Raw genomic sequence first — 27,135 nt, forward strand, 5'->3', positions numbered from 1 at the left:
CCTGCCTCCAATACTGACATAGCAAAGCAGTTTTCACTGATTGGCCAGAGCATCAGTTCAACGACTTCCTGGTTCCTGGTTGCAAGGCTTGTCTTAAAGTGACTGCGTTCCAGAAGCAATCTCTCAGCAGAGATTTGCCTCTTGGATTTATTCCCCCTCTTCTGCTGTCTCCAATCTTCTCCCCCCCCCCCCATTTAAGAAAAGAAAGAGCTTGGCTCCCCTCCCTGTTCTGGCCTTTCTGAATCAAGTGCAGAACACTTTCTGTGTTAGTGGGGGGGGGGGGGCGGGATAGAGGAAGACCTGAGTTCAAATCAATCTGAATTCAGCAGGATCCACAATGGAAAAAAACAAAGTATGTGCAGAATCAGCCTAGTTGGGAAACTTCTGGAGATTTGGGAAGGACAGGGACCTCATTGGGTCACAATGCCACATTCTACCTTCCAAAGCATCCATTTTAATCCGTGGAACTGATCTTGATAGTCTGGAGATGAGCTGTAATTCTGGGGGATCTCCAGCTCCTGTCTGGAGGCTGGCATCTCTTCCTCCAATTAACCGCTCATACTGCTCCCACAACCTTCAGAGGTAGCATTTTGGTGAACATTTGGGGCTGCAGCGGAAGGCGGGTAGCAAGGAAATTCCATTCCACTGAAAGAAAAAGCTGCTGTTTCCAGAGATTTCCTGCCCCAGGCCAATGTGCCAAGGACTCACCTTCTCTTTGTCAAGGCATAGTCCTGATCCAGGGGCCATCTTTGTTAGTGTGCCGCTGTAGAAGTTAACTTGCGATGTTCCTTTTGTGTTTTGGCTTATTGCCTGAATAACTCAACTTTTGCAGGTTTTTATCTTGGAACAGTGGACATGTAAAAAGCTTTTTGCCAGCCTTATTCAATTACTTGATAGAACAAAAATCTATTGCATATTCCATTTCTAGTAGCAATTACTAATTATTGTTCCCAAGGGACAGCTGGGGAACTTTTCCTTTCAGACGACGTTTACATCTTCGGAGAAAATAAACACGCAGAGAGATTATTCTTTGAAGGCAATTTGCATTTCTTCATCTCTCCCCCCCCCCCCCCAGTCTCCTCCTCGCGATGCGCTCTAGCTACATTCCCATTACTGTGTTTTTTCTTTTTTTATGTCTAATGTACCTGTTGGATAAGACAGTTTGGAAGAAATTACAGCTTTCTGAAAATGCTAAGAGCGTCTGAGCATTAAATGACAATGCTATCTGGACATCAAAAAGAGAGCGTCTCTGCTTGAAAATTAACTACAATATCGTTGTGGAACACTTTTACGGAAACGTCTGTTTACCGAGAAAAGAAAAGGATGCGCGTTTAAGTCAAAACCCGAGTACTCCTTTATTATGGGATTCCAGTCGATAATACTAAGCAAATCTCAACCACAGAAGTAAAATGAATAGAATAAATAGCACAGTGGGTTTTGAGGACCTGCTTCTGAGAACACGCTCATGTTCACAGCAAGATGCCTGCAAACCAAAAGGCCTCAGTAGAACATGGTGTGCCTGCCACAGCGATAGTTGGTTTCTTTCTTTCTTGTATTTCTATGCCGCCCTCCCCTGAGGCTCAGGGCAGTTTACACAAAATGTAGGGATAACACAGCACAAGCCATAACATCAGAAACATCAGAAACAATGATAACAGTGGATTCCATAACTAAAGACAACAAGAATTACAACATTAACCAATAACAACATTAAATTTCTAACCATGATCCTGTAGGTTGGTCGGTTTGGGTCCAGATCATGGGGAGGGGTTTCTGGGGGCGCAGCAGATGCTGTTGGATCAGTCGGCCTCAACCGAGTGCCTGGCGGAAGAGCTCTCTTTTGCAGGGAGCTCATTCCATGAGGTGGAGGCCAGGACAGAGAAAGCTCTGGCTGTAGTTGAGGTCCGACGTGCTTCTTTGGGCCAGGGATCACCAGCCAGTTGGAAGTGGCAGAGTGTAGGGCTCTTTGGGGCGTGTAGGCAGGGAGGTGGTCTCTTAGGTACACAGGACCCAGACTGCATAGGGTCTTGAAGGTAATTACTAAGGCCTTAAATCTGATTAGGAATTCAACTGGGAATCCAAGCAGTTGTTGGAGACCAGGCCTGATGTGGGACCTCCATGGCGTACCTGTGAGGATCCCTGCCACTGCATTCTGGACCAGTTGCAGTTTCCGGATCAAAGTTAAGGGAAGGCCTGCATAGAGCATGTTGCAGAAGTCTATTCTAGAGGTGACTGTCGCATGGAATCACTGTGGCTTGTTGTTGCACTTTCATAGCTGAGAGAAAGCTCTATTTCTGCATGCAGCATTAAACACACGGACACATGGATTTGTCTTAGGTTGAATAAGGGGTTTGGTCCACAAAAGTTGGTATTGTCTTCTCCAGCTGCCAACAGCTCTCAAGGGTCTCAGACTGAGGTCTTTGGCTTCACCTCTGACCTAACCCTTATTGGGGATGCCAAGGATTGAACTCGAGAGCTTCCATATATCAAGCAGATGCTCTGTCACTGAGCTACAGTCTCTTCTCATAGAACATCGATGAGGAAAGGACTCAGGTCTGTTGGCTCCACCCATGCAGAATCACCAGTGTGGTTGTAACATGGCAAAGGAATTCATATATGAAGGGTTGGAGTTTGAAAATGATAAGGGTTGGCAACACTAATTGAATCATATCCTGGGCAAATTGAACTCTCTCTCTCTCTCTCTCTCTCTCTCTCTCTCTCTCTCTCTCCAACAACAAAACAGTGGTGAGAATGAGGCACTTTACCAGGCCAAAAAAGCCATGTGAACCAGGTTGCTGCCGTGAGGAAGAGGAAGTGGTCAAAATGGCCCATTCTTCCTCTTATGTTGAGGCAAGCATTGCCAGCTCTTGGTTGGGAAACTTTTGGGATAGAGCCTGGAGTCAATCGGATTTGGGGCATGGAGGGATCTCAGTGGTGTATTATGCTATGGAGTCTGCCCTCCAAAGTAGCCCTTTTCTCCAGGAGAATGGATCTCTGTCACCTGAAGATGAGCTGTAGAAACAGGGGATCCCGGGGCCCACTGGGGGAAGGGCATCTCTAGTTGTGGACTTGGATTGGTTCTGAAAGTAGAACTGGCCTCTTGAGAATCAGTTTCATTGGTCTGGGCTGCTCTGTGGGAATGCGGGTTTGAGCAAATGCTGTTTGGCTTCATCTGTCATCACTTAAGCATGCAATAATTGCACTCTCTGATAGATCACCAGACGTTCCTGTTCAGTAGTGAGCAATTTGCCCTCCCGTTCTCCTTAATTTACCTCTGCATATCTTGACCAAAAAATGCTTCATTCATGAACATTTTGAGAATCTCTCTCAGTTGCTGATGTTGATTTTGACATTGTTTTTTTTAGTGGTTGTTGGCATCTGTTTGCGCTAATGCATCTGTCTGCATTTCAGTCCCCTCTGAAATGGGGGCAAACCCAACTACAGGATGTCCAATTTAGAAGGAACAAAATTCCAAATTTGAAAACTCACACAATCTCTTTTATCGCTCCCTGCAGTTAGCTCTCTCAGCAGCTTTTGGACAGGGCAAGTAACAGACGGGGGCATTTTTCATACTTGGTGTAGTTACTGCAAAATCAGCAGTGTTTTAACAGGTTCTCTGGACAGGGAGCGTGAACACAGTTAGTATAAAAGGCAGCTTTACAATTTTCATTGTTCCCTTGTACATCCTGCATGTATGCACTTATATCTCTTTGTAAGAAAGAGCTGACACACATTCACTTTACAATTAGATCTGGGGAACAGGACTTGGATGTTATACACATGTTATGCATCTGCCCATTATAACTTGCAAACAGTGCTGTTGAGTTACAGGGCTGCATGACATTGATTTATATGGGACTGTATAATGTCTAAGGCAGGGCCATCGGCCTCGGCATCTCAGCTCATGGTCTTTTGTGTTGCTTAAACCCTGATCCTTTCAATAGGAGATCCCAAGAAGATTCATTCATTCATTCATTCATTCATTCATTCATTCATTCATTCATTCATTCATTTACTGATTTATATACCGCCCCTCTTGGAACATTGCCTTGGAGCAATTTACGCAATCTAAAAAAACACAGTGCAACCAAGGCAATTAACAGCTATATAAAACAAGTTAAAATTGTACAATTTTACAAAACTGCAATTAATCACTATTGCACCAGCCATTACTGATAGTGATTTATAACCACACCGGCCCACTGGATGTTGGACCAGGGAGGAATTAGACGGGAAATAGAAGGGCAGAAAAGACAGGAGGGAGGCTGAAGATTTCATTGAATTCTATTAATGTAACCATAGGCCTGGCAGAAGAGTAGGCACTGCGGAGATGTTTTTTTGTGCCAAGGAGATGCTCTGCTAGGTATGTCAGTCTCCACGTGGCACCTGCGGATGCCCCTGAAATTATAGCTTATTAGCTATAAATAGATCTGTGTCCAATGAGAGATTAAATAGATCTGTTTCCCTGGAGAGAATGGCTGCTTTGGAGGGTGGGCTCCATAGCATTATACTCTACTGAGGACTCTCCCCACCCCAAACCCCACCCACTCCTGGCTCCACCCCCAAAGTGTCCAGGTCTTTCCCAATCCAGAGCTGGCAACCCTATCTCTGCCATGGAGCCATGGCCCTTCCCATTGGTAGCAATGAATCACATTCTCAGTATTGTGTCCTGTAACTCAGTGGTTCCTAACCCCCGGTCTGGAGACCGGTACCAGTTCGTAGATCAGTGGGTACTGGGCCGCAGCTCCTCCTCGTCCTTCTCCCAGGCTGCTGCCTCGGGGGCTGCCCTGCCACTCTGCTGCTGGCTCACCTTTGGTGCTCTTCAGCGGCCGCCATGGCTGGGGCTCCCCCTCAGAGTGGCACTGCACAGCTGCTGCTGGCAGTGCCCCCCAGCGGGTGGCAGGAAGTCAGGGGCACCAGCGGGAAAGAAAGCGGAGCAGGTGCTCAGGCAGCGGTGACGTCCCTCGGCAAAAGACTACCCTTCCCGGGCCTCAGTAAAATTGTCAAGCGTTCACCGGTCCCTGGTGATAAAAAGGTTGGGGACCACTGCTGTAACTGACAGGAGTTCTACTGGATGTAAAATACAAGTGCTAGCAAGCTAGTAAAATACAAGTACTAGTAAGCCCTTGTATTTTACATCCTTGGCGCCCAGATGCTTTACATGGAAATTCCAGAAATAGTGCATTCTTAAGTAGTTTTAAAGTTGAAGTCGAAATTGGAGGCCAATACTAAACTGCATTGAACAGGAAAGCCAAGTTGTAACAGAAGAAAGAGTAGTGACCTTCAGATTGTATATCTTAACTATGAGTTTAATAAAGAATCCAGTCAATCATTTCTCGAAGATATACAGGAATGGGATATATATTGTTAAATCTATGTTTTATGAATATACTGTTTTTCTTCCAAATAGTAGATGCAGCATGTAACTGTAATGCAGTATTTTTATCACTTTCCTGAATCTATTTAAATAATGATATATATATATATATATATATATGTGTGTGTGTGTGTGTGTATGTATGTATGTGTATGTATGTGTATGTGTGTATATATATATATATATATATATATATATATATATATATATATATATATATATATATAATCACATAAAATCACATAAATACCCCATTATTACAATAAAAGATGGCATTCTATTCTATAACTTTCCCCACTTTCCCCGCTTGTTCAGAGGGAGGTCGGACGTTAATTCTGTAATTATGTAATTCTACATAATTATCTGTATATATAATGTCCCTTCATGAACAGTCTTGCTTAGGTCTTGCAAAAAGAGGTTTGTGGCTTCCTCGATTGAGTCAGTCCAGTTCATGGTGAGTCTTTTTCCTCTTTCCCTGCTGCCTTCAACTGTCCTCAGCATTATTGTCTTTTCCATTTTAGTCATTTTATCTTCTATAGAGTTCAGGCAGGATTTGATATAGAATCGAAGTGGATTTAGAAGTTATCCCAATTTCAGAATCTAGGCTGGGGCAGCCCTGGTTAGTGCCTTGATAGGAGACCATCAAAGAAATCCAGGATCACTATGCAGAGGTAGGCAATGGCAAACTAACTGTCTGGTTTTTGCCTTGAAACCCCTACACCAGGCTTTATCAACTGAGGTTTTGCGTAACCCTGGGGTTTCTTCATGGCCCTGGGAGAGGCAATGCACACAATGGCTGAGAGAGGCAACACATATAGCCTCCGGCTATAGACAGCCCAAGTTTTATGTTTGTCTGGACAGGGTTTTATCCCAAGAAAACTTTCTTTCCCCTTTTTACAGATTTTCCAATGCTGGGGAAGTATTCTTATCTGGCAGCGCTGCGTCGAAGTGACGTGAGATCGATGGCCATGTAGATTGCCCGATTCATCAATAGCGAACTTAATGATTAATTCAGTCTATCAAAGCAATTCACTGAAAAAGACACTGTTGTCCATAAGATTCTCTTCTGAGAACTCACTCCACCTCATTAACAAATATCAGCTAATTCTGCTAGGTATTCACTCCACTAAAAATATGAATGGGAGGCAGCCCATTGTGTAAAATGCAGCTCTCTATAGTGGTTGATGGACTGTCGTCAGCCTGAAAAGAGGTTTTGAGGGGCGGGTATTTTGTTATAAATGTTTTACATGAATAATTTCTTAAAAAGCAGTCTTCAATCAATGACTTATTAGGCAAATAAAAAGGGTACTGATGCCTTTCTGGTCTAATTTAATCTTTGGGGGGCAGTTATTAACGCTTTTAATTGAATGCAATTTAATTAAGATGCAAGGCGATGTGTTTGAATTATCTAGCAGGCTTCTGAGCACAGAAATAATCAATAATCAGAGGAAACAATAAAATAGACCTTGATGTCTTTCTTATCTGCCTTTTTTTCATTTCTATAATGTGTATGGAAATCTGACTGCCAAATCACTGCTTCTAATCTATGATATTTAGACTAGGTGCCATCAGTTACCATGCTCCACCGCCAGACGAAGAGGATAACCTGTGAGAGAGATTGTGGAAAATTGGTTATACAAACCAAAGCGGATGAAATGTTTGCATTTAACTTGAGTGTGCTAAGGACCAATTCCCTAATTACTGGCTTCTCTGCTATCTGAATGGTTGTTAGTGCAATGGTTTTCACACTGCATTCTGGAGTATTATAGAGTTACCCAAAGAGGGTGGTTTGCAGTGCCTTCCCCAGTCATTACCGTTTACCCCCCAGCAGCAAGCTGGGTACTCATTTTACCGACCTCAGAAGGATGGAAGGCTGAGTCAGCCTTGAGCCGGCTGCTGGGATTGAACTCCCGGCCTCATGGGCAGAGCTTTCAGACTGCGTGCCTGCTGCCTTAACACTCTGCACCACAAGAGGCTCATACAAGGCTAGCTAGGATGAAATCAGGGAGAAGAGTGGAAATAGTAATTGTGAGAAAAGTTACAGAAGATTTATGGAGTCAACAGCAAAAATATAAAGAGAGGGGGAGAGAGAGGATTCACGGAGTTAGCAACAAAATGACCAGCATTTATGCCAGGCCTCTGTTGAGTTTCCAATAAGCCAACTCATTGCTGACAAGAAGTTTATTTATTAGAAGAAACGGTGAACAGACACGCTTACCAGCATACCTTTATGCTTCCCCTGCGGTACCTCCCCCCAGTTGGAGTCTTGATGTGTTACACACGGTACCAGGCCCTGCAGTTTCCGAAATCTAGATTCCCATGCGAAAGTGTGTATAACAGCCTAGACACTACAAGCATTCCTAAAAGAATGCCTCAGCCAAGCAAGGTCAGGATAATAAAATGTTCTCAACGGATGTAATGAGAAAGAAGTTTCCTAATCTAAACATTCTGGGCCAGGCAGTGTGTTGCCTATGGTGCTTGCCATTAGAAGGAGAGATGTTTCCTGGTTTTCTATCTATAAACTGCCCCTCAAAGAGAGGAATTGTCTTACTGCTAACACCGTATGCTTACTAAAGTTTCCCCTTGAGGTACAGTATTTGCTGGCACATAAGACTACTTTCCCCCCCTGAAAAACATGCCTCCAAGTGGGGGGGTCGTCCTATACGCCGGGAGCACTTCAGTTGGGATAGACATAGTGGCCCATAGTACTGTAATGTAATATAACATGAGTGGAAATGTTTGGGGGTCATCTTATACGCCTGGTCGTCTTATACGCCGGCAAATACGGTAAATAATGGTGGTCAGACTGTCTTCAGTTCTTGCAGTGTGCTGCCACAAAGGGGGTATTGGAGGTATGCTGGAGCAGTCATTCTCTTTGTTCACATTTCAAGTCTGGTAACCATAATATAAGAGCCTCTTGTGGCGCAGAGTGGTAAGGCAGCAGACATGCCGTCTGAAAGCTCTGCCCATGAGGCTGGGAGTTCAATCCCAACAGCCGGCTCAAGGTTGACTCAGCCTTCCATCCTTCCGAGGTCGGCAAAATGAGTACCCAGTTTGCTGGGGAAGGCACTAGCAAACCACCCCATATTGAGTCTGCCATGAAAATGCTGGAGGGCGTCACCCCAAGGGTCAGACATGACTTGGTGCTTGCACAGGGGATACCTTTACATTGACCTTTTAGCCATAATATAGGGATATTAGAATATGCCCCAGATCTAGTCCATTAGGAAGCTTCCACAACATACTTTCAGGTTTTCTTTGGGAGAAATGTCAAAACAGAAATGATTCCTTGGCATTAGAACATTCAAGAGTAAAGCTAGTCACAGTACTGATAGAGCTATTTTCATAGCACAGTTTCTCTCAGAGCTCTCTCAGTCCCTCCTGCCTCTCAGGGTGTCTGCTGTGGGGAGAGGGAAGGAAGGTGATTGTAAGAAAATCAACTTTTCTTCTTCTACCAACTATTTCTTGCCTTCACTTAATTGGAGGTAATAATGAATCTTGCTTGGGATATGACTTAAAAAATTGAATATGTTAGTAATGATAATGCATAGCCCAGTTCCTAGACAGTAGACGGTTTTTACTAGAGCTTTTTAAAATGTGTTTTATGTTTTTATACATCCTGCTTAACCATTTCCCCATACAAGTTCTGGATGGGAATGATGACTAGTCTGAATCTGGCCTACTGAGTTCAACCCCACCCCCCGCAATCTAAAAACAGCTGCCATGTGAGCTTTTTAAAAACTGTATGGTAAGAAGAAGAAATGTATATGTGCCAAACTTTTTACTCGAAAGGGGTCCCAAAGTGCCTCCCCTTCCTCTCCCCACAACACCCTGTGAGGTAGGCGGGGCTGAGAGATCTTTGCCTTCCTTCCTCAGCTATTGACATCTCATTCCCTAGATGTCTGTAAAGCGGACTTTTGGATTGCCCTCTCAACCAATCAGGGATCTCCAAATTTACCTTGAAATTTCATCCGAAATGAAACTGTGCAGCAGCCAGGGATACGAGCCCCCTAATACGACATTTTGCTTTCCTTAGAATTGCTTTTAGCCATTTCACCCAAGCTAGTCACTCTAAAATTTGCTGGAAATTTCACACTTGGTGAAAATCAGGCTTTGTATACATGAGATTTTTCCTCCTCCAACCTTGCAAAGACATGTATTTCCCAACTGAAATAATTCTGCATCTCCTCCGTAGTTTCCATTGCATTGTTCCATGTCGAGGTAGGTGTCTATTTTTCACAAGGCTGTAGTTGAAATGTGTTCCTTTGCCAGGTTATATTTGACTTTCGGCAAACGTCTTCCCCTTTCTTTAAAATCCTTTGCTTTTCTATTTACTCCTGAGCCCTGAAGTGCTGCTTCAGTGAATTGTCAACAGTACAGCTCTGGCTCTGTTTTCTGAGTTGTTGCAGTTAATTTAAGACCCATGATTGTGTATGAGTGTTTCAAATTGGTTGCTCCAGCGTGCAATTATGCTGCACTGTTTCACATTAAATTTCACCTGCCATTGTGTCTGGCAATCGCATAACATTGTTTGTTCTCCGATTACCTTCTGCTGTATGTCTGATTTCTGCATTTGACTCTTCCATGTGCTGTAAATACATATATTTCCTCTTTTCTCCTGTTTCCTCTTTTTCTCTCTGATTTCTGTGCTTCCCTTACTATCATCGAGTGTCTTTTGAACATTATTTTATTTCAACACAGCTTTGGGAATGAAAGAAATAAAGAGTTAAAATAAAAACACCAGAAAGCTGTGTATAATAGAACTAGCAGGAAAGCCTGTTGTATTTCTGAATACGATGGGCACTAGGCCACCCCCCTCCCCCGGCACCGGGCAGGCCAGGCAAGGCCTGGAGAGGCCTCAGTGAGCCTGTTTGGGGCAAGGGGGTAAGTGCTGGGGGCAGATCTCCCCCCCCCCTCCGCCACCCCAAAAAGGCCTATGGAGGCAGGCCTTTTAGGGGCAGGGGGGAGGTGCTGGGTGACAGTCAGTTGCCCCGCTAACCACCTCCATCTGAGCAGCCAGGGACTTCTATGAAGCAGCAGAGCTGACTGTTAGGGGTCGGAGTTCTAATTTGATTGGGCAGCTACTGGGTGGATGGCCAATCAGAGGCACACAGGCTCCAATGAGTGACCTAATTGGCCCATATCCATTAACACCAAACTCCTCCCAGGAGCCCTTACCCCTTTTGTTGATATAATCATGGTTAAAGGTGTGATGTCACAAAGGTAGTTCAGCTTTTAATGTTTAATTATATGCCTTAGAAAACATAACTCAGAAATTGACAGGATCAACTCTTTTACCTCAGTTGGTCTGTTTTAATAAGTCAGAAAAAATTAAATTAGTCATTTTTTAAAAAGAATCGGAGGACAACTCTTCCCTTTACCACTGCATTTAATTAACCAATCCCATTTTCCCTAGCCTGTAGCATACATTGTAATTCTAGGCGTTGTCTAGCACGGCCTGTCTCTGCTGTTGAACCTTTTGGGTTGGAAAATTAGGGTAAGAAGAATAGTCAGCTATGGGAGGGCTTAATGCTAGCTGAAGGAAGGGAGGGTTGCTTTGGGAAATTCCTAAAGATATGGGGGGCAGAACCTGGAGCAACCAGAATTTGGAGAGGGGAGGGTACTCAGTGGCTTTATGATCCCACTAGCAGCAAAGCCTGTTGTATTTAACAATACAATGGGTGCTAAGCCCTCCATCCCCTGCCCAGGGCAGTGCAGCCAAGACCTCCCCCCACCCCCAAAAGGTCTGCAAAGGGCCCGGCGGGCTTTTTGGGGGTGGGAGGGAAATGTTAGCAGGAATACTGCTCTCCCCCCCCCCCGTGCTGCCCTCAAAAGGCTCACCAGGGTCTGCAGAGGCCCCAAGTGGGCATTTTAGTGGTGGGGGGAGGGGGAAGCACTGGTTCCTCCCTGTACTGCCCTAGGCAGCCATGGCAAGGCCTTGCAAGACCAGAGCTGGAGCTGTTTGGGGTGGTGGGATCACTGGCGGGGGCTTCCTCTCTCTACCCCCCACCACCCCTGACCGCAGTCCCTGACTCTCCACCCTCCCTCCCAGCTCCAGCTGCCTGCCTACCTTACCAGGGGCCAGCACTTCTAACACATGGAAGAAGTTGAAGAGGGATGCAGCTGGGGCTGGACATCCCTCCTAATTGGCCGTTCTTTGGATGGATGGCCAATCAAGGATGGGACAGCTAGGACAGGCTACCTGATTGGTGGGCGGTGAGTCCCAGCTCCTCCCACCTCCCTCTTACTGTTTTATTTAGAGAATTCAGATCAGATAGAGTCCACCCTCCAAAGCTGCTTGTTCCTTAGGGTCACCATTGTCATATTTGGAAATACCCGGAGTTTTGACCAGCCTAGGGAGGTGAAATTGAATGGTAGACACTTGGTTGGGTTTGATGCAGTGCAGTTCACCTTCTAAAGGAGTAATTTTCTCCAGGGTAACTGATCTCTGGAAATGGAAACCAGTTGTAATATTGGGAGATCTCCAGGTAACAACTGGGGAATGGCACCCCTAACCAGGAAATGACAATGCTGACATTTGCCTGTGTGGGTCTAGATGCTTCCATGGCAGTTTAGGGATTTGAACCTGCTCCCTAGTTCCTAGTTGAGAACTCTATCCACTGTACCACATGAACACATGAAACCACCTTGGCCCATCAAAGTCAGTATTGTCTGCCCAGGCTGGCAGCAGCTCCTCAAGGTCTGGGGTGGAAGTCTTTCGTAATGCCTGCTTCATGATCCTTTATATCATCCTGGGGGTCGTTACCCCCAGTGGGGTCAATTGACCCTTTCAGGGGGGTTGCTGGGTCCACCATTGCGGCGGGGGCAGCCTTGGTGACCCAAATGGGAAGGTTAAGAACTGTGGCAGTGGTGACAATGACCAAAAAGGGGTTGTAGGGTTGCCTGGATCATGATCAACCCTATGATCCCCTTTGGGTTGTCGCTGTTGCCGTAGGAGCCATGGTGGCGGGAACGTTGAGAACTGCAGCTTTATATGACTATGCCAGGAATTGTACATGAGACCTTCTGCGTACCAGGCAGATGCTTTACCATAGAGCCATGTCTTTCAAGGACAAGGGAAAGACAACTAGAGCATGGGGTCATGTGAATGCTCCAAAGTCAGTTGCTGCGGTTTAGAAGCCAATGCAGTTGGCAAACCTCTGTGTGGAAGCAGAGAGGAAGGCAGAGAAACCTGCATTGGTTGGGATAAATCAGGATTTGACTGACTGCGATCTGAAGCACAACCTGACGTTATCGAAAATGAAGTGTCGTTTCATACAAGGTTGGAACCGTGCTTGTGGGCTAGGAGAGGAATGCTAATATCTCCATCCTTAGTGATCTCATGGGGAACAAATTCCGTTAGGTCCGCAAACGTCTTCTCAATTCTTCCCGGTTTTCCTTTGAGGGTTATTACTCACCCAACCACTGCTTTTGTCCAAGTTGTATGTAAGTGACGAGTTGACAACAAACATCAGAAATAAATGCCAGCAGAAGAAAAGGAGGGGAGGAGAAAGAATTCATAGATGGATGGGAGGCAGAAAATTCAATTTTTAAGGGGGTCTTAGAGGCTCCTGGCTGCAATAACTTTGATTAACCTGGCAGTGTTTCAGCATGGGGTCATCCCAGCCTGTTGACATTCTCCTTTTGAGATGTCAGTCACATTTCAATAACTTTTCGGCATGGGCTCGTAAGGCCTGTCTCTTCATTGACTTTGAATGAGGCCAATGGGTTATGAATGCAGCTGGGACTGTCATTCAGATATTCGGGTATTGTCTTGGGTCTGATTGACATTTCAGGATTGATGGAAACATTTCAGGGTATCCAGCACCCCTCACCCTGCCCCCCCCCCCCAATAAGATCCCTTTCCTTATTGCCTCTTTTTAAAATCCTGGAATCGCCGTCTTCTCTTCTGACGGTAATAAGTTCAGATATAGCTTTATTTCACTATTTTGAACACACACACCCTGGCAAGAATTATTCTACGGATGCAGCTCCTTCAGGTTTTTCGGGGTAATTGGTTAGGGAAGGAGGCAATGATCCGTGAATGCAACAGTTCACACAATTTATGCAGCCTAATCACTGTGCTCAAAAGTCTGCTATGATGTGACTGTTTCTTGCTCATCGGTAGATCTTAAGTGGAATAGTTTGGTGTGGAAAATCAGATTTCCAAATTCGCCAGCCCCGATGAAGGATCTGAATGTGACAATTAGAGACATTTTAGGAAATGTCGCTTTACCAGATGAGTAAGGGAAGTGCTGAAGGTGATCCTTTTGAATGGCACTTGGTGAAGTCACAGCAGCTTGACTCTGGAGGATTTCCAAGGCAAGAGACAAACAGAGTAGTTTGCCAGTGCCTACTGTGTAGTAAGAACAAACCAGGATGTAAACTGCACGGAGCTTTTATTCCAATCCCAGGCCGATTCAGTCCCAGCTGTCTACACAGAATGCAATTTCCGTTTTGATTTTGGGCTAAATTTTCCTTCTACAGCAAGAAGGATTGATCTGGATTGACCTACCTTTATTGTGCAATATCTTAGAGTGCTTTTAAACCTCAATATTTCAAGATTCAGATTGGGAAAGCAGGCTGTTTTGAACCTCCGTGGTAGAGATGCCCTGATTGGCCAAAGATGGCCATGTAACAAGCTTGCCTTAAAGGAGAACCCCCTAATTTCTCTCAACTTCTGCCGGTCTTGGATTTTTTCTCCCTTCTCTGCCTTTTTCAATCCTCCCCCCCCTGCCAAGAAAAGAAAGAGGCTTCCTGCTTGGCTCCTCCCCCCTTCAAGTAAAGAAAGAAAGAGGCTTGGCTCCCCCCCCTCCTGAACTACCTTAACCATGTGCAGAACACTTTCCTGTTTCAATGGGGAGGGGGGAAGAGGAAGACCCGAGTTCAAATCGATCTGAATTCAACAGGATTGACAATGGAATAAACAAAGTAGGTGCAGACTCTGCCCAGGATCTACTTAGCTTTTGAGATCTGATGCGTTTGGGCTAGTCTGGGCCATCCAGGTCCGGTTGAGATTTGAGCTTGGGGGAACTGGGGATCTACTGGAATTCCAGCTTATCTCCAGACTCCAGAGATCAGTTCCACTGGAGAAAATGGTTGCTTTGGAAGTTGTACTTTATGGCACTCTACTTCCCCAGGCTCCACTCCCCAAATCTCCAGGACTTTCTCAACCTAGATCTGACAGCCCTACACTCCATCCCACAATGGTGGGGAAGACCAGGCAATCCCAAGGTCTGGGGAGGATGGAGTGCCAGAATCAGAATTTCTCACCCATGATGGTCCAAAAAACAAGCAAGCACTCAAGCTCTAACTGTCTGCATAATCCTTTTTTATTAGGACCAACCAAATGACATATTTGTCATATATCATTTGGCTGGTTCTAATAAGAGTTGTCGGGACTTTAGGACTAGACTTGGTCTTAGGTTCCTCCAGCAAAACACAGCTGCAGAGTAAATATTGATTTGGAATTATTGATTATCTTTTGTGGATGCTTTGTTTAAAAGGAATAGTGCTTTGTTTAAAAGGAATAATCTTTACTGGAAAGATTATGCATGAAAATATATCATAGTCATCTGCTTCATTACTGAATCTGCTTCATTACTGAAGCAGTGCACCAAAACCTAACCGTAGTTACAAAGAAAGCACATTTTAAGCCTCTACAGCTGCCTTTGCAAGCAGGACTACATGCCCACACATCAGCGGACAGAGAGAGCTGAGAGCTTAATGGAGGATTGCTCCTTCCTTGCTAGCAAAGATCCTTCTCTTCCTGCAAAAAAAGAGGAAGTGGGCCGTGGCCCTGCTTAAACAAAGAGATCTCTGAGGCCATGAACTTGGGATTCTTCCGCTGCAACCCCAGCTGTGACCATCTGATGTCACTAATGAGCACTTAAGTACAACAACCTTTCAGGGTTGACTTCACCAAATCACTTGTTGATTGCAATTCCAAAAAAAGCTATTATATGGGTTGTGTTCTGAGTGGGTTTTTAAAAATCTATCAGAGTCCAAGTTTCCATCTCTTGAAGCCTGGTAAAATACGAGGAACGTTTTCATATTGTTTTGGGTAAGTTTTAAGACAAGATACCAAGATGTAAGTATTTCTGGAGAACAGTTCATTATGTAAGAAATGCTTGTGTCCTGGAACTGTGACTTTCCCCCTCCCTAAGTCTGTATTACACAAAAAGCTGATTTCTAATCCAAGCTTTCCATTTATATTAAGCAAAAGAATCACTGCAATAGATAATTGAGTTTTTCCCCCTTTTCATTGTTTAGAACTGACCCAGTTCTCACAGATTTTCAGCATTGTTGGAGATAGTAGCAAAAGAGTTCAGGGTTACATAACATAACAATACTGTCTTGCATAGGTTGGTGTGAATAGGAGATACTAGTCAGTGAAAAGTGGCTGCAAGGGAAAAAAAATGTACTCCAGTCTTGAGAGCTCTTTGTTTTTTTCCTGATGGGGGATGTACAAGTTTTTGTGTCTTTAAGTGACCCCTCACAAACTACTTTCTGTTTCCCAAATCGAGGCCTGCATGTGAGGGACCTCTCTTAAATTCCAGTTCCCTGTGTGTGGGTTGCAGTTCCAAGGGTGTGTAAGGGTCTTCCCTCTTGGAAGCAATAAAGAAGCAGATTGTGGAAACTGCCAGAGTCTCTTGAATGCTATCTGAAGAGGAAAACTTACTCCTACACAATGGACCCCAGAGGGTACAACATGATGTTAGCAGTGAGATTTGGCAGAAGAGCTTTCTGCTTGGGAACCCGATACTGAACAGAAAGGATGGAAGAGTTTAAGCCCACCCCTGAGCTAAGCTTCCCCGGGAATTTAGAAGAAAATTGGGGAAGGGGATGGTAGAATCCTTGTTTGGTCTGCTGAACTGTAGCTATCCCACCTCTGTTTGAGTAGGAATAATTTACAGATTACATTGCAAGCAGACATGGTATTTTATTACTTAACTAGTATCCAGGCCCATTGTAACGACAGGCTGGAGAAGACTGGGGCAATGCCCCCCCCCCCCTCCCAGGAAGGCCAGCGGGCAGAAGGCAAAGCAGTGGGTGGACTCAGATGCAACTGGCCATAGGACTGTTTCCTGTGCTGGCCAAGGTTTGTTCAGGGGGGAAAGAGAATCCAAACCTGTGGGCTTATGCTGGCAGGGGCTCATGGGAATTGTAGTCCATGGACATCGGGAGGGCCGCAGTTTGACTACCCCTGGCCGAGGTAATCCACAGTTGGCTATTCTGGGGACAGGCCTTGGCCAGCTGGGCCTCTTTGGGCTGGCCCCCTGTCCGGCCTACTTGACATGGCAGCAGTGGCTCCAGGGGGTATCCAGCCTCCCTCTTGGCCTCCGAAAAGGTGGCTGGCAGTGGGGGTGCTGCCGTCCTGGGTGGGCCATGACCAGCCACTTTGGGGATAGGCCACGGCTAGCCAAGCTGCTTGGGGCCTCCACTGTCTCCACAGAACTTAGGCTGCAGTTTGATCCACTCCATGACACTGGGTCTCAAATTGAGTCTGCTGCTTCAGTGTCACTAGTGTTTCTTTGATAATCTCTGGTTTCAGATATTCATCTCCATCTCTGTCATTGTACAATAACTGCATGAAACATTATTTCACAGCAGTCTTCCTTCTACTCACGGATACCCGCAGGGGAGTGCCCTTTTTCCTCCCATGGAATTGCTATTTGTAGAAGAATGAGGTCACTATTACACTGGGTCCCAGTGGTTTTTATAAAAACAAACTTCTGCGCAGAATCTCTGCTGTCACAATTTTCATAGAGCTGCTAGAGCTTTCCTTTAAAATTCCCAATTTTTATTCAGATAGCGAAATAATACAATTATTACATTGTAGGTAGGGTTATGGCAAAGTTGGGGCACAATACACCAGCACTGGTTGGGGTGTGGGGCAGGGTTAGATTTTCTGATGTTCCTGCATAGCACATTTTAAGAGCTCCAAAGTCCCACTGATTTCCATGGGGAAGCCACTGCAATACATGTTTTTATCCCCCCCCTCCACACACACACAAACACACACACACACACACGAGAGGGTCTGAGAGTTACATATATTGGAGCTTTTTCCTGCAAAATATATTGTCTTTGGTTTCTTGGTATTATGTGAATGGGTTGTCTGTTCTGGCAGTGTGTTCATTCAGTTCCTTAACCAGTTGTGGAATATTCAAAGAGTATAAGAACCTATCAAAAACAACTTACAGTCTCTGGTATGAAAATGCTCCTAGGCTTCATTGTGCTGCTCTAAAGTGGCAGAAGATGCCGCTATATTTCATCTGTGCTTTTCTCTATTGTCAGGTTTATGGCTCAGTAAATGGTCATTTGTTTTTCCTGTTGTGTTGTGCTGAGTCTACAAGCTGGCCTCAAGGTAGCACTTTTGGGTTCTTCTTGTTGGAATCCATGCTGTTCTGGACATGTTGCTTACTGATGTGAGTTCAAAGTGCTTGTGGGTTATTATTTCGTTCGTCATGGCACAGTACAGTAAGAAGATTCCATACTGCTGCGTATGCAGAAAAGCATGAAGTTGGACACTTGAAAATCAGGTATAAAACTTGCCATATAAATGCGGTAAAGGTTATTAGACTTTGTCTGCCAGTGTGCAAAGACCGGATTAGGGGTGGAGACGAAGGGAGAGGAAAGGAGAAGAGAATTAATCCTACAACTCTTGCTTGTTTTTGTTGTTGTTGTTGTTGTTTTGCTAGCAATGCCTTCTCCATGTCGCTACAATCCTGCAAAGGGGAAAAGACAGATTATCAGAGTTTCTTGTCAAATAGAATCATACTAACTCATGTTCCATTTACTGCATTTACTCATGTTCCATTCACCAATTAGTGCACTGTTGCTCACTGGGAAACACCTTCTGGTTCTATATAAATGTGCTCCCTGTTTGTTTAGGACTGTCCTCGCCTCCTACACAGTGAGGAGTGAAGCATTGCTTGTAACTGCTGGCAGGCAGATAGGGCAGCTGAGCTGGAGAGTGGCAGAAGCAGAAGCTCAGGTTTCTCCTTTCCAGTGGACAGCTCACCTGCTTTGCACTGTGGTATACCTGCGGGGAAGAGAGGCAAACATGCTGCTTGCTTTTATTGTTTGGAAGACAAGTGCTAGGCAAGGGTGGGCGAACTGTGGATCTCCAGATGTCCATGGACTACAATTCCAATGAGCCCCTGCCAGCAGAGGCTCATGGGAATTGTAGTCCATGGAATCTGGGAGAGCTACAGTTTGGCCCCCCCTGAGCTAGGGCAAGGGGACCAGAGACAAAAACATGCTCATTAGATATCTCTGGCCAAAGTGAACATGATTCCGCTTACAGTATTTCTGAGGGATCAGCCTTGCCTGTTTGATTACACTCCAAAGAATTAAAACACAGTCTGATGTAAATGTATCCTCCTATCAGTTCCTATTAGCAGAAGAATAGATTCAAATGGGTAGCTGTGTTGGTCTGATGAAGAGTGCTTGCACTTGAAAGCTCATGCCTTGAATAAATCTTTGTTGGTCAAAAAGGTGCCACTGGACTCTGATTTTATTAGCAGAAGAAGACAGCCTTCTGTTCACTTAAAGCACTTCAAGCAGAACAGCTCACATAGGCCCTGGGAACAAAACTTTGACCCAATCCATCTCTTATTGCAGTGTAACCCGGCTGGAATGTAATAGCTAAAAGCCGTCCGGTTAAAGACAGTGGTAGAAGGGGATGAATGTCCTATCATCCTATCTGGCTCACCTGAGCTGATTAACCAATGCAGGCTACATGCCCGAAGAGAGCTCCAGTCTACAGTGCACCACATTGGGATAGCAAGAAGGTTGCGGACTGCAGAAGCCTATGAATCATCACAGATGAGGACTGAGAGGCTGCTGACAACCTACATTAACTTGTGGCTAGGAGGCCATTGTTGTGGACACAACATTGCAGCTGCCTGCTGCTTCTGCTGATGCTCTTGGACTACCTGAATGAACCCTTGACTCACAGGACTGTCTGACCTTTAATTCCTTATGTCCCTTTGACATTCATTCTTTGGATACTGACTTTCCTTGCCTTTCACTCAGCTCTTCTGTGCTTCTTCCCACCACAGTACTGAAACCTGAAACCAGCACAGGTTCATTTTGGAATAGACAGTCCATAAAATATGCTGTCCCAAGCTGTTTACTTTCATGGTTAACACCATTACCTTGAATTTGGAATCAAATTGGGAGTCTGTGCAGATGGGTCAAGACTGGAGTGAAGTGGAATTAGAATAAGAGTTGTTCTGGTTTTATATCACACTTTTCACTACCCAAAGTAGTCTCAACTTAGAATCACCTTCCCTTCCTCTCCCCACAACAGACACCTTGTGAGATAGGAGGGGCTCTGAGAACTGTGACCAGCCCAAGGTCACCCAGCTGGTTGCATGTGGACAAGGAGTGGGGAATCAAACACAGCTCTCCAGGTTAGAGGCGTCTTAACGGTTACGCAACACTGAAGTAATAATGTCTTTTCTGTTATAGGTAATTTGTGTTGAACAGCTATTGTCTACCCTAAAACCTTGGGAAGAGTTTATGAACTACATAAACCAATGTGGGATTCTTCCAGTTCAGCTCTTCATGGAACCTGTTTTGAAGGCCTTGGCCTCGATGCTGGCCATCCAGAGGAATTGGTTGGCTGCTATATTTGTCAGAGTGTGTGACTAGATAGACCATTGGTCTGATCCAACAGGGCTCTTCTTATGTTCTTAAAGAAGGGGAGATAGAGATTGTATAAAATGGTGGTGGTGGTGGTGGTGGTGGTTTTTGCCTTCAAGTTGCAGCTGAAGAACTCCATAGGGTTTGCATGGCAACAGACATTCAGAGGTGGTTTGCCATTGCCTGCCTTTGCTTAGTGACCCTGGACTTCCTTGGGGTCTCTCACCCCAGTATTGACCAGGGCCATGCCTGCTTAGCTTCCAAGATCTTGCATGATTATAAGCCCAAAGTTGTTCAGTTCAGGGCAAGGCTAAACTCTACTGGTGATTTTCCAGTAGAGAGCCAGTTTGGTATATTGGGTAGGAGTGCAGACTTCTAATCTGGCATGCCAGGTTCGATTCCGCATTCCCCCACATGCAGCCAGCTGGGTGACCTTGGGCTCACCACAGCCCTGATAAAGCTGTGCTGGCCGAGCAGGGCTCTCTCAGCCTCACCCACCTCACAGGGTGTCTGTTGTGGGGAGAGGAAAGGGAAGGCGAATGTAATCCGCTTTGAGACTCCTTTGGGTAGTGAACAGCGGCATATAAGAACCTACTCTTCTTCTTCTTTCAAGTTGCCAGGATGTACTGGGAAAGGGAGGGAGAGGAACAGCAGGCTCTTCCAAAGCAGCCAAAGCTGTGCAGCAAGTTAAAAAACAACAACAACTGTTCATATCATGCAGCCATAATTAGATCCCTTTCACTGGCGTGTGTGCTTTGTCCCCACCAAAGGCATTAATCTCTAGCAAATTTAGCAACGCACGCTTATGGCATTTTCCCCTCCGTATGGTTTCCTCCTTGAAGTTTGGCATCCGCGACGCGTTTGAAACCCAACGTACCTTTGTGTCAGGCCTACTCACGTGCCGGTTGTGGGGGACATTTGCCTTCAGCCCACTAAAACTAGGTTTCCTGATGCCGTTGTTTTGCGGGATCGACTTTTAAACGGGCTGACTGATTTTTATTAGACTCAAAAGCTGGTGTCGCAAAAAAGGGAGAGAGAGAAATCAGCCATGAGATTTCCCTCTCCCCCCCCCCCCCATTTCACTTGGGCATGCTGCGTGATTTCACAATTAACTTGGCAGAGAACCTGGAGGCGTAAAAAGAGGAGCCTCCAGCAAGGACAACGGGACCTTTTTCTTTGGCAGTGCGGAGGGGGGGTGGGATGCAGGGAAACAAAATTAAGCTCCTTGTTTCGTTGCTGAATGGCTTAATTCAAGCAGGCTGGTTCACCGGGATTTCACTCGTGCGCCTGTGATTGGCATGGAAAGGGATACAGGCAAACGAGCTCCGTGGTTTGCAAAGACAACTCAGTTCTATCTATCCCTTGTCAAGCTTCCTACCAATTAGTGTCACTACAATCAGGCTCCCACGCATACACGCACACATGCGCACGCACGCACCAATCATCCCATCGTTAGCGCTTTGGATCGGTTCTGTGACGGGAGCACCTCCCTTCCAAGTATTGCCCTGGTGAGCCCAGAACGTGAAGGGGGCATCGGATGACGTGAGCCCAAAGAGCCAGAGTTCGGCCAAACTTGCACTGAGTGAGAATTTCGCTGAGAGTCACCGTGAATGATGTGGTGGCGAAATGTGTTTGCTTTGAGTGGGTTTGATGCTTTGATTGCATTTCCTGTGGTGGCTCTGTGGGGGGGGGGAGTATGGAGATTGGGTTCAGCTAAGCATGGGATGTTCCATTAACCTCTTTCCCCCCATGAATAGAATGGCCTCCGCATCTGGCTGAAGCTATTTTATTCCATGTATGGGCAGGGGGGAAACGAGAGAGCCTGCTGTTGTTCTTCTCTCCCCACTCCCCATGTCCTTCAAGAATCTACCGCTGTAGTCCACACAGTGTGGATGCAGGCCTAAAAAAGAGTCCTGACTTAAAAAAAGAAAAAAGAACAAAATAAAGCCAGGAAAGGAAGCCTGGCAAATTTGGTCATGCCTTCAGAATGGATGAATTCTCCATTAGGCCACATCTTTAACAAGGTGGAAAAAAAGAAAAGGCCTGGATCTAGCAATGCACAAACAGAAACCAAAACAGGTTGCCTGGGCACATTCTTATGCAATACTTCCCCCTTGCCTCCCTGTATTTTACAGCTCCCAGAAATCAGTTACACCAAATCTTGCGCAAACAAAGATGTAGGTAAGGAGTATAATAAGCGTGATATAACATAAGCAGCTATCATGGTCTTTTGTTGGTTGCACTTCCATGTGTGTGAGATCTCTGGTGCAAATGCAAATTTTGCTCTGGATTCAGTCTAGAAAACAAAAGTGTTTTGAGGTTTCAATATTTTCTGAAGAGGGAAAGTTGTATATCATCATCATCATCATTTGTGTACCACCTTCCCATATGGTTTAGGGTGGTGAACATCATATACGTAATACAAAAATAAACAATACTAAAAGTTATTCTCTTTCAAAATATCTACAACATCATACCAGCCATTATACCAACCTGACGGATGATCTCTGGCGCCAGCTGGATTGCGGTGGTTTGGCCGTCCCCGTGATGTTAGATCTGTCAGCCACATTTGATGTGGTTGACCACGACCTGTTGGCTCACTGCCTTGTCGGGATATGTGGGACATAAAAGAAAGAAAAGTGTCCTATTTTTGTAGTTTTCCTTGTTTCTTTATTCTGTAGGACTTCTGTCAAAACGGAATCCAGGTAATATCCGTTTTCACTGAAAACAAGGAAAACTACAAAAATAGGACACTTTTCTTTCTTTTATGAATATATTTATTATATTGCCAGTGGATAGGTCTGTTTCTCTCTGTTTGCTTCCTTGATAGTCTGCCAGGACTATGGAATCTGCGGAGCCAGTGTGGTGTGGTTGTTGAGAGTCACGGCTGGAGAGCCAGGTTTGATTCCCCGCTCCTCCTCCACATGTAGCCAGCTGAGTGACCTTGGGCTCGTCACAGTCCTCTTAGACTGTGTTAGCTTTCTCAGTCCAACCTACCTCTCAGGGTGTCTGTTGTGGGGAGAGCAAGGAAAGATGTTTGTAAGCCACTTTGAGACTCCTTTTGGTAGTGAGAAGCAGGGTATTAAAAACCAACTTTTTTTTCTTTTTCAAGGCAAGAACTAAATTGAGTTGGGCACTTCGGCATCCGAAATGGCTGTTCCTGCCCGAAGCTGTGGCGCGGGGAGGGAGGGGAGGTGCAGGCTCTGGCACACCAGGTGACGCACACATGCAGGTGAATACACACCCAGGTGCGCCTCCCCCCCTCCCCCCTGCTCCGCGGTGCTGGATACTTCAGGCGGGAATGGCTATTTTGGACACCGAAGCACCCAACACTAGAACTAAACAGATGTGGTCTTCCATTCCTTCCCTTCCAAATTCTGACCACAGCTGACCTTGCTTACCTTCCAAGCTCTGATGAGTTCAGATGAAGCTGGGTTATCCACAGTTTTAAATCCACAAACAGAAGCCAATTTAGCAGTCAGTATCCATGGACCCAGGTAGGTGCTAACTGTTTGATGGCTAGTTGACAAAAACCACTTCTGTCCATCTTTCAGATTTCCTTTAAAAAGGAGACGTGTTAGCAAGATTGCTGTTTGGGTATGAGGAGATCAAGCCACATGCATCCAAACAAACGGAAAGTGCTTGGCTTGTCACCATATGGAACAAAAAGTAATTACCGTGTCTGCAAGGGGAGGCATGGCAATTAGAATGCTTGCTGTTTATCTGGAATAACTTTCGACATCATAAAACGTTGCCGCTCAAGTTTCATGCTGAGTGTTGTGGGAATATTGGGATCTGAGAGAGATCTATTATTTTTAATTTATCGCGGTGACAAATGCAATGGAAAGCTGCTCATAGACTGGCTGCATACTCAATTGCTTCTTTGAACAGAATCATTTTTCAGGTGCATGACTAGGAGGAACAGAGCTGCATCCATGTAAATTGGCTGCAAAACGGAATAAATTCATTTGCTAGCCTTGCACATGCTGGACTGTCACTGTATTTCACAGAGCAGGCATTAATTTGATGGGCTTTGGCACCTGGGAGAACCAGTCCGGGTGACAAATCTGTTTTGTCATTATGCTACCAGAATTCTAACGCTAAAGGTCATGATGGAGTGTGAAGGCAAGTAGCTGTGGGAGGCTTGTCTTGGCTTTAGTGGGGCTTGCCTCCTGGTTTGCCCTCCCCCAAAGCCCTCGGTGGCCACCCTTTGGACGAGAGCTGATTCATGATGCACATATCTTAGTTTGGCTACAGGCAGCGTTGAGAGCATTTGTGGTGGATGTACGGCGAAGAAGGGAGACACACTGGAGACGTTGCCCAGAACCAGGGTTGATTTAGACGGGACGTTTTCTATGGTAGCAACTCACCTCTGGAATGTTCTTCTCCTTGAGACTCACCTGGTGCCATCTTTCCTGCCTTTTTTGGCACTAGACCAAAGGCCCTTTAAAAACAGCAACAGCAGTCTTTTAATTGTGTGTATGGCTGTTTTAATCTTACCAGCATTTCTTAATGGTCTTTTTCTGGTCTCAGGCTTGTTTTACAGACAGCTTTTATGCTTTTGTTTTGTTTTGGTCCAATGACTTGTTTTTAATGATTGGGCTGTTGTATATTGTTATATGGAAATACTCTGAATAAACAGCTGAGTTCAGATCCAACATTTCTTTCTGGAGAAAGGCACCTCTGTCCGCGGAACAAAACTTCCCTCCCATTGATTTCATTGTAGAATTGCTCTTAGGAGACAGGCATGAAAATTATATTGCTTTAAAAGAATGGGCTGCAGAGCTTCAGGAGAAAGTAATGTTAATTATAGACCAAGGATTCCTGCATATTTTACTGGGCAGAGGCCACTACAGATGGCACCGAGTTATATCTATTGATGGGCAGTCATCTGTCAGCACCTTTAAAGTTTCTGGAGGCCACGGTAGACTGGCTCAAGCAGGAACAGCTCAAATTAAAATCCAGCTAAGATGGAGGTCTTCTGGCTGGATGAGACAGTGCTGCTCTCGACTCTTGATACTTACTTCAGCCATCGTCAGGAGTCTGGGGATGGTCTTGGATGCCTTTTTGTCTGTGGAGGCCCAGGTCGCCATTGTTACTCACCAGGCGTTCTACCACCTCTTCCAGGCATGACAATTGGCACATTATGTTTTGGCATCTGACCTAACCTCAATGATCCATGCAACGCTCACCTCCAGTTGAACTGTAACTTGTTCTATGCAGGGCTACTTTTGAAGTTGCTCTGGAAACTTCAGCTGGTCTAGAATACAGCAGCACAGGTCCTTGCACGTACCTATTTGACCTGTGTTCTTCTAGCTGCTGGCTCCAGATTGAAGGTTCAAGGTTTTGGTCTTAACCTTTGAAGTGGTACGGGGACTGCCTCTCTCATTACGTCCTCCAGAGAGCTCTTCGGTCCAGCAATCCAAATCCTCAGATTGGAATCAACTAGGGCTTTTTCAGTCCTGTTCCCAGCCTGGTGGATCCCGTTGCCTGAGGAGAACAAGACCCTGCAGGACCTTCAGCAATTCTGCAAGGCCAATAAGAAGGAGTTGTTCCACTGGGCCTAGGGTTGGGGCCTCCCAGTCCAATTCCATCTAGTGAACCCAGCCAGAGAATTGACATCCCTCTCTCCTGTTGTCCCTCTCTCTGCTCAGTCAAAATACTGAAATGGGCAAGGTGCAGGACTGGGACAAGCAATGCCATATTTTATATTGTCATCAGGTTTTTATTTTGGATTTTATATTTCTAGAACTTAAATAAGATTTTATATGTGAAATATTTTATAGAATTGTCTTTCTCTCTCTCTCTCTCTCTCTCTCTCTCTCTCTCTCTCTCTCTCTCTCTCTCTCTCTCTCTCTCTCTCTCTCTCTTTGCTTGTAGTAACCTGCCCTGACCCCTCAGGAAAGGGCAGGCTAAACTGTCAAAAAATAAAAATGAAAAAAATGCACAGGGCATGAGGGGGTCTGCTCCAGGAAGTGAATGTTCGTCCAGACAAAGATTTGAGTGACTGTATATGAGCTCTGGGTACCCGGAGTTAATATAAACCCTGACTTGGTGTTACATCTGAAACGATCCTACCTGTATTCAGTTTCCTCATAATATTGGTTACGGATGAAGGGACCAAAGACAGTAGCACTCTGCTACTGTATTTAAAGGTCATTTTCTGTAACCCCATAGCCCTGACTTGGGTAGCTCAGAAAAAAACTCATCAAATCGCGGAAGCTAAACAGGGCCGACTCTGGCTGGTATTTAGACGTGAGACCTCAAAGGCTTTGGGTGGTAGTTCCTCCAAGGAACTCTAGGGATGTGAAGGCAATTATTGGCAAACCACCTCTGAAATGTCCCTTGCCTGGCTACCAGACAATCCTCAAATATCCTGGCCACACGACACAAACACCATATATATGATAAATAAATATGTAGTCACAATGATAACACAATTCCATAACCAGTTACTGGAAGGAATTCTAAATGCTAATTGAATTCTTTAAGTATAAAAAAAAATGATGAACTGGAGAGAGACAAACAATATCTATGGCTTTATTTGATGATGGTAGCAGATGAATGACACAGTCACAAACACTGGATAGCCCGTTCTGAAGCCCATTAAGATCAATATGCCTTTGGATTGCGCTGTTAACGAGAGAGGGAGATAGGAAACAGCAGTGCTACGCTGAGCAGTACTATCAGAGTGTAACATTATGGCCAGCAGTTTCAAGTAGAGTCTTAATTCTAATTCATTTTGGCTTAATCCCATGAAAAGCACACCATGGTTTGGTCAGGTGTTGTCAGAAGTTATCTTGCCCAAGGCGACTGACTGAACAGATTGCTGCGGCCACCTCAGACAACTGACAGTTGTTAGCTTCACGGGGGTAAATTTCATATGTGGATGACACTAATTCATTGTTGCCCTGTTTTTCTCACAGCAGTGAAATGGATCTCCCAAAGATCATTCCAGCAGCAGTGGAGAAACTTCAACTGCACGGACTGCATTTCGGGCTTCTCACATCAGTATATTTTTGACCAGTTTCAGGACTCATATGCAACCTGCCTGGCCTAAAAAATATATGTTATGCCAATAGTTCAAGTTTGGTTAGTATACA

At 45.2% G+C, this 27,135-nt stretch overlaps 1 protein-coding gene across 8 annotated transcripts in view; it reads left to right on the forward strand.

Annotated features, from left to right (window-relative positions):
* The window catches only part of PCDH9 (protocadherin 9), a 950,858-nt gene that overhangs the window by 143,568 nt on the left and 780,155 nt on the right, over positions 1-27,135 (forward strand). Inside the window, exon 3 of one of the 8 annotated variants that reach the window (XM_077344019.1) lies at positions 26,959-26,979. The exons of the other annotated variants lie outside the window; for them this stretch is intronic. Coding sequence (XP_077200134.1) covers positions 26,959-26,964 — 6 coding nt within the window. The 3' untranslated portion in view covers positions 26,965-26,979. Of the gene's footprint in view, positions 1-26,958; positions 26,980-27,135 lie in introns of those variants that run through there. 8 annotated transcript variants of the gene reach the window in all.

Source organism: Paroedura picta, chromosome 6, assembly GCF_049243985.1.
Source record: "Paroedura picta isolate Pp20150507F chromosome 6, Ppicta_v3.0, whole genome shotgun sequence".
Lineage (NCBI taxonomy): Eukaryota > Metazoa > Chordata > Lepidosauria > Squamata > Gekkonidae > Paroedura > Paroedura picta.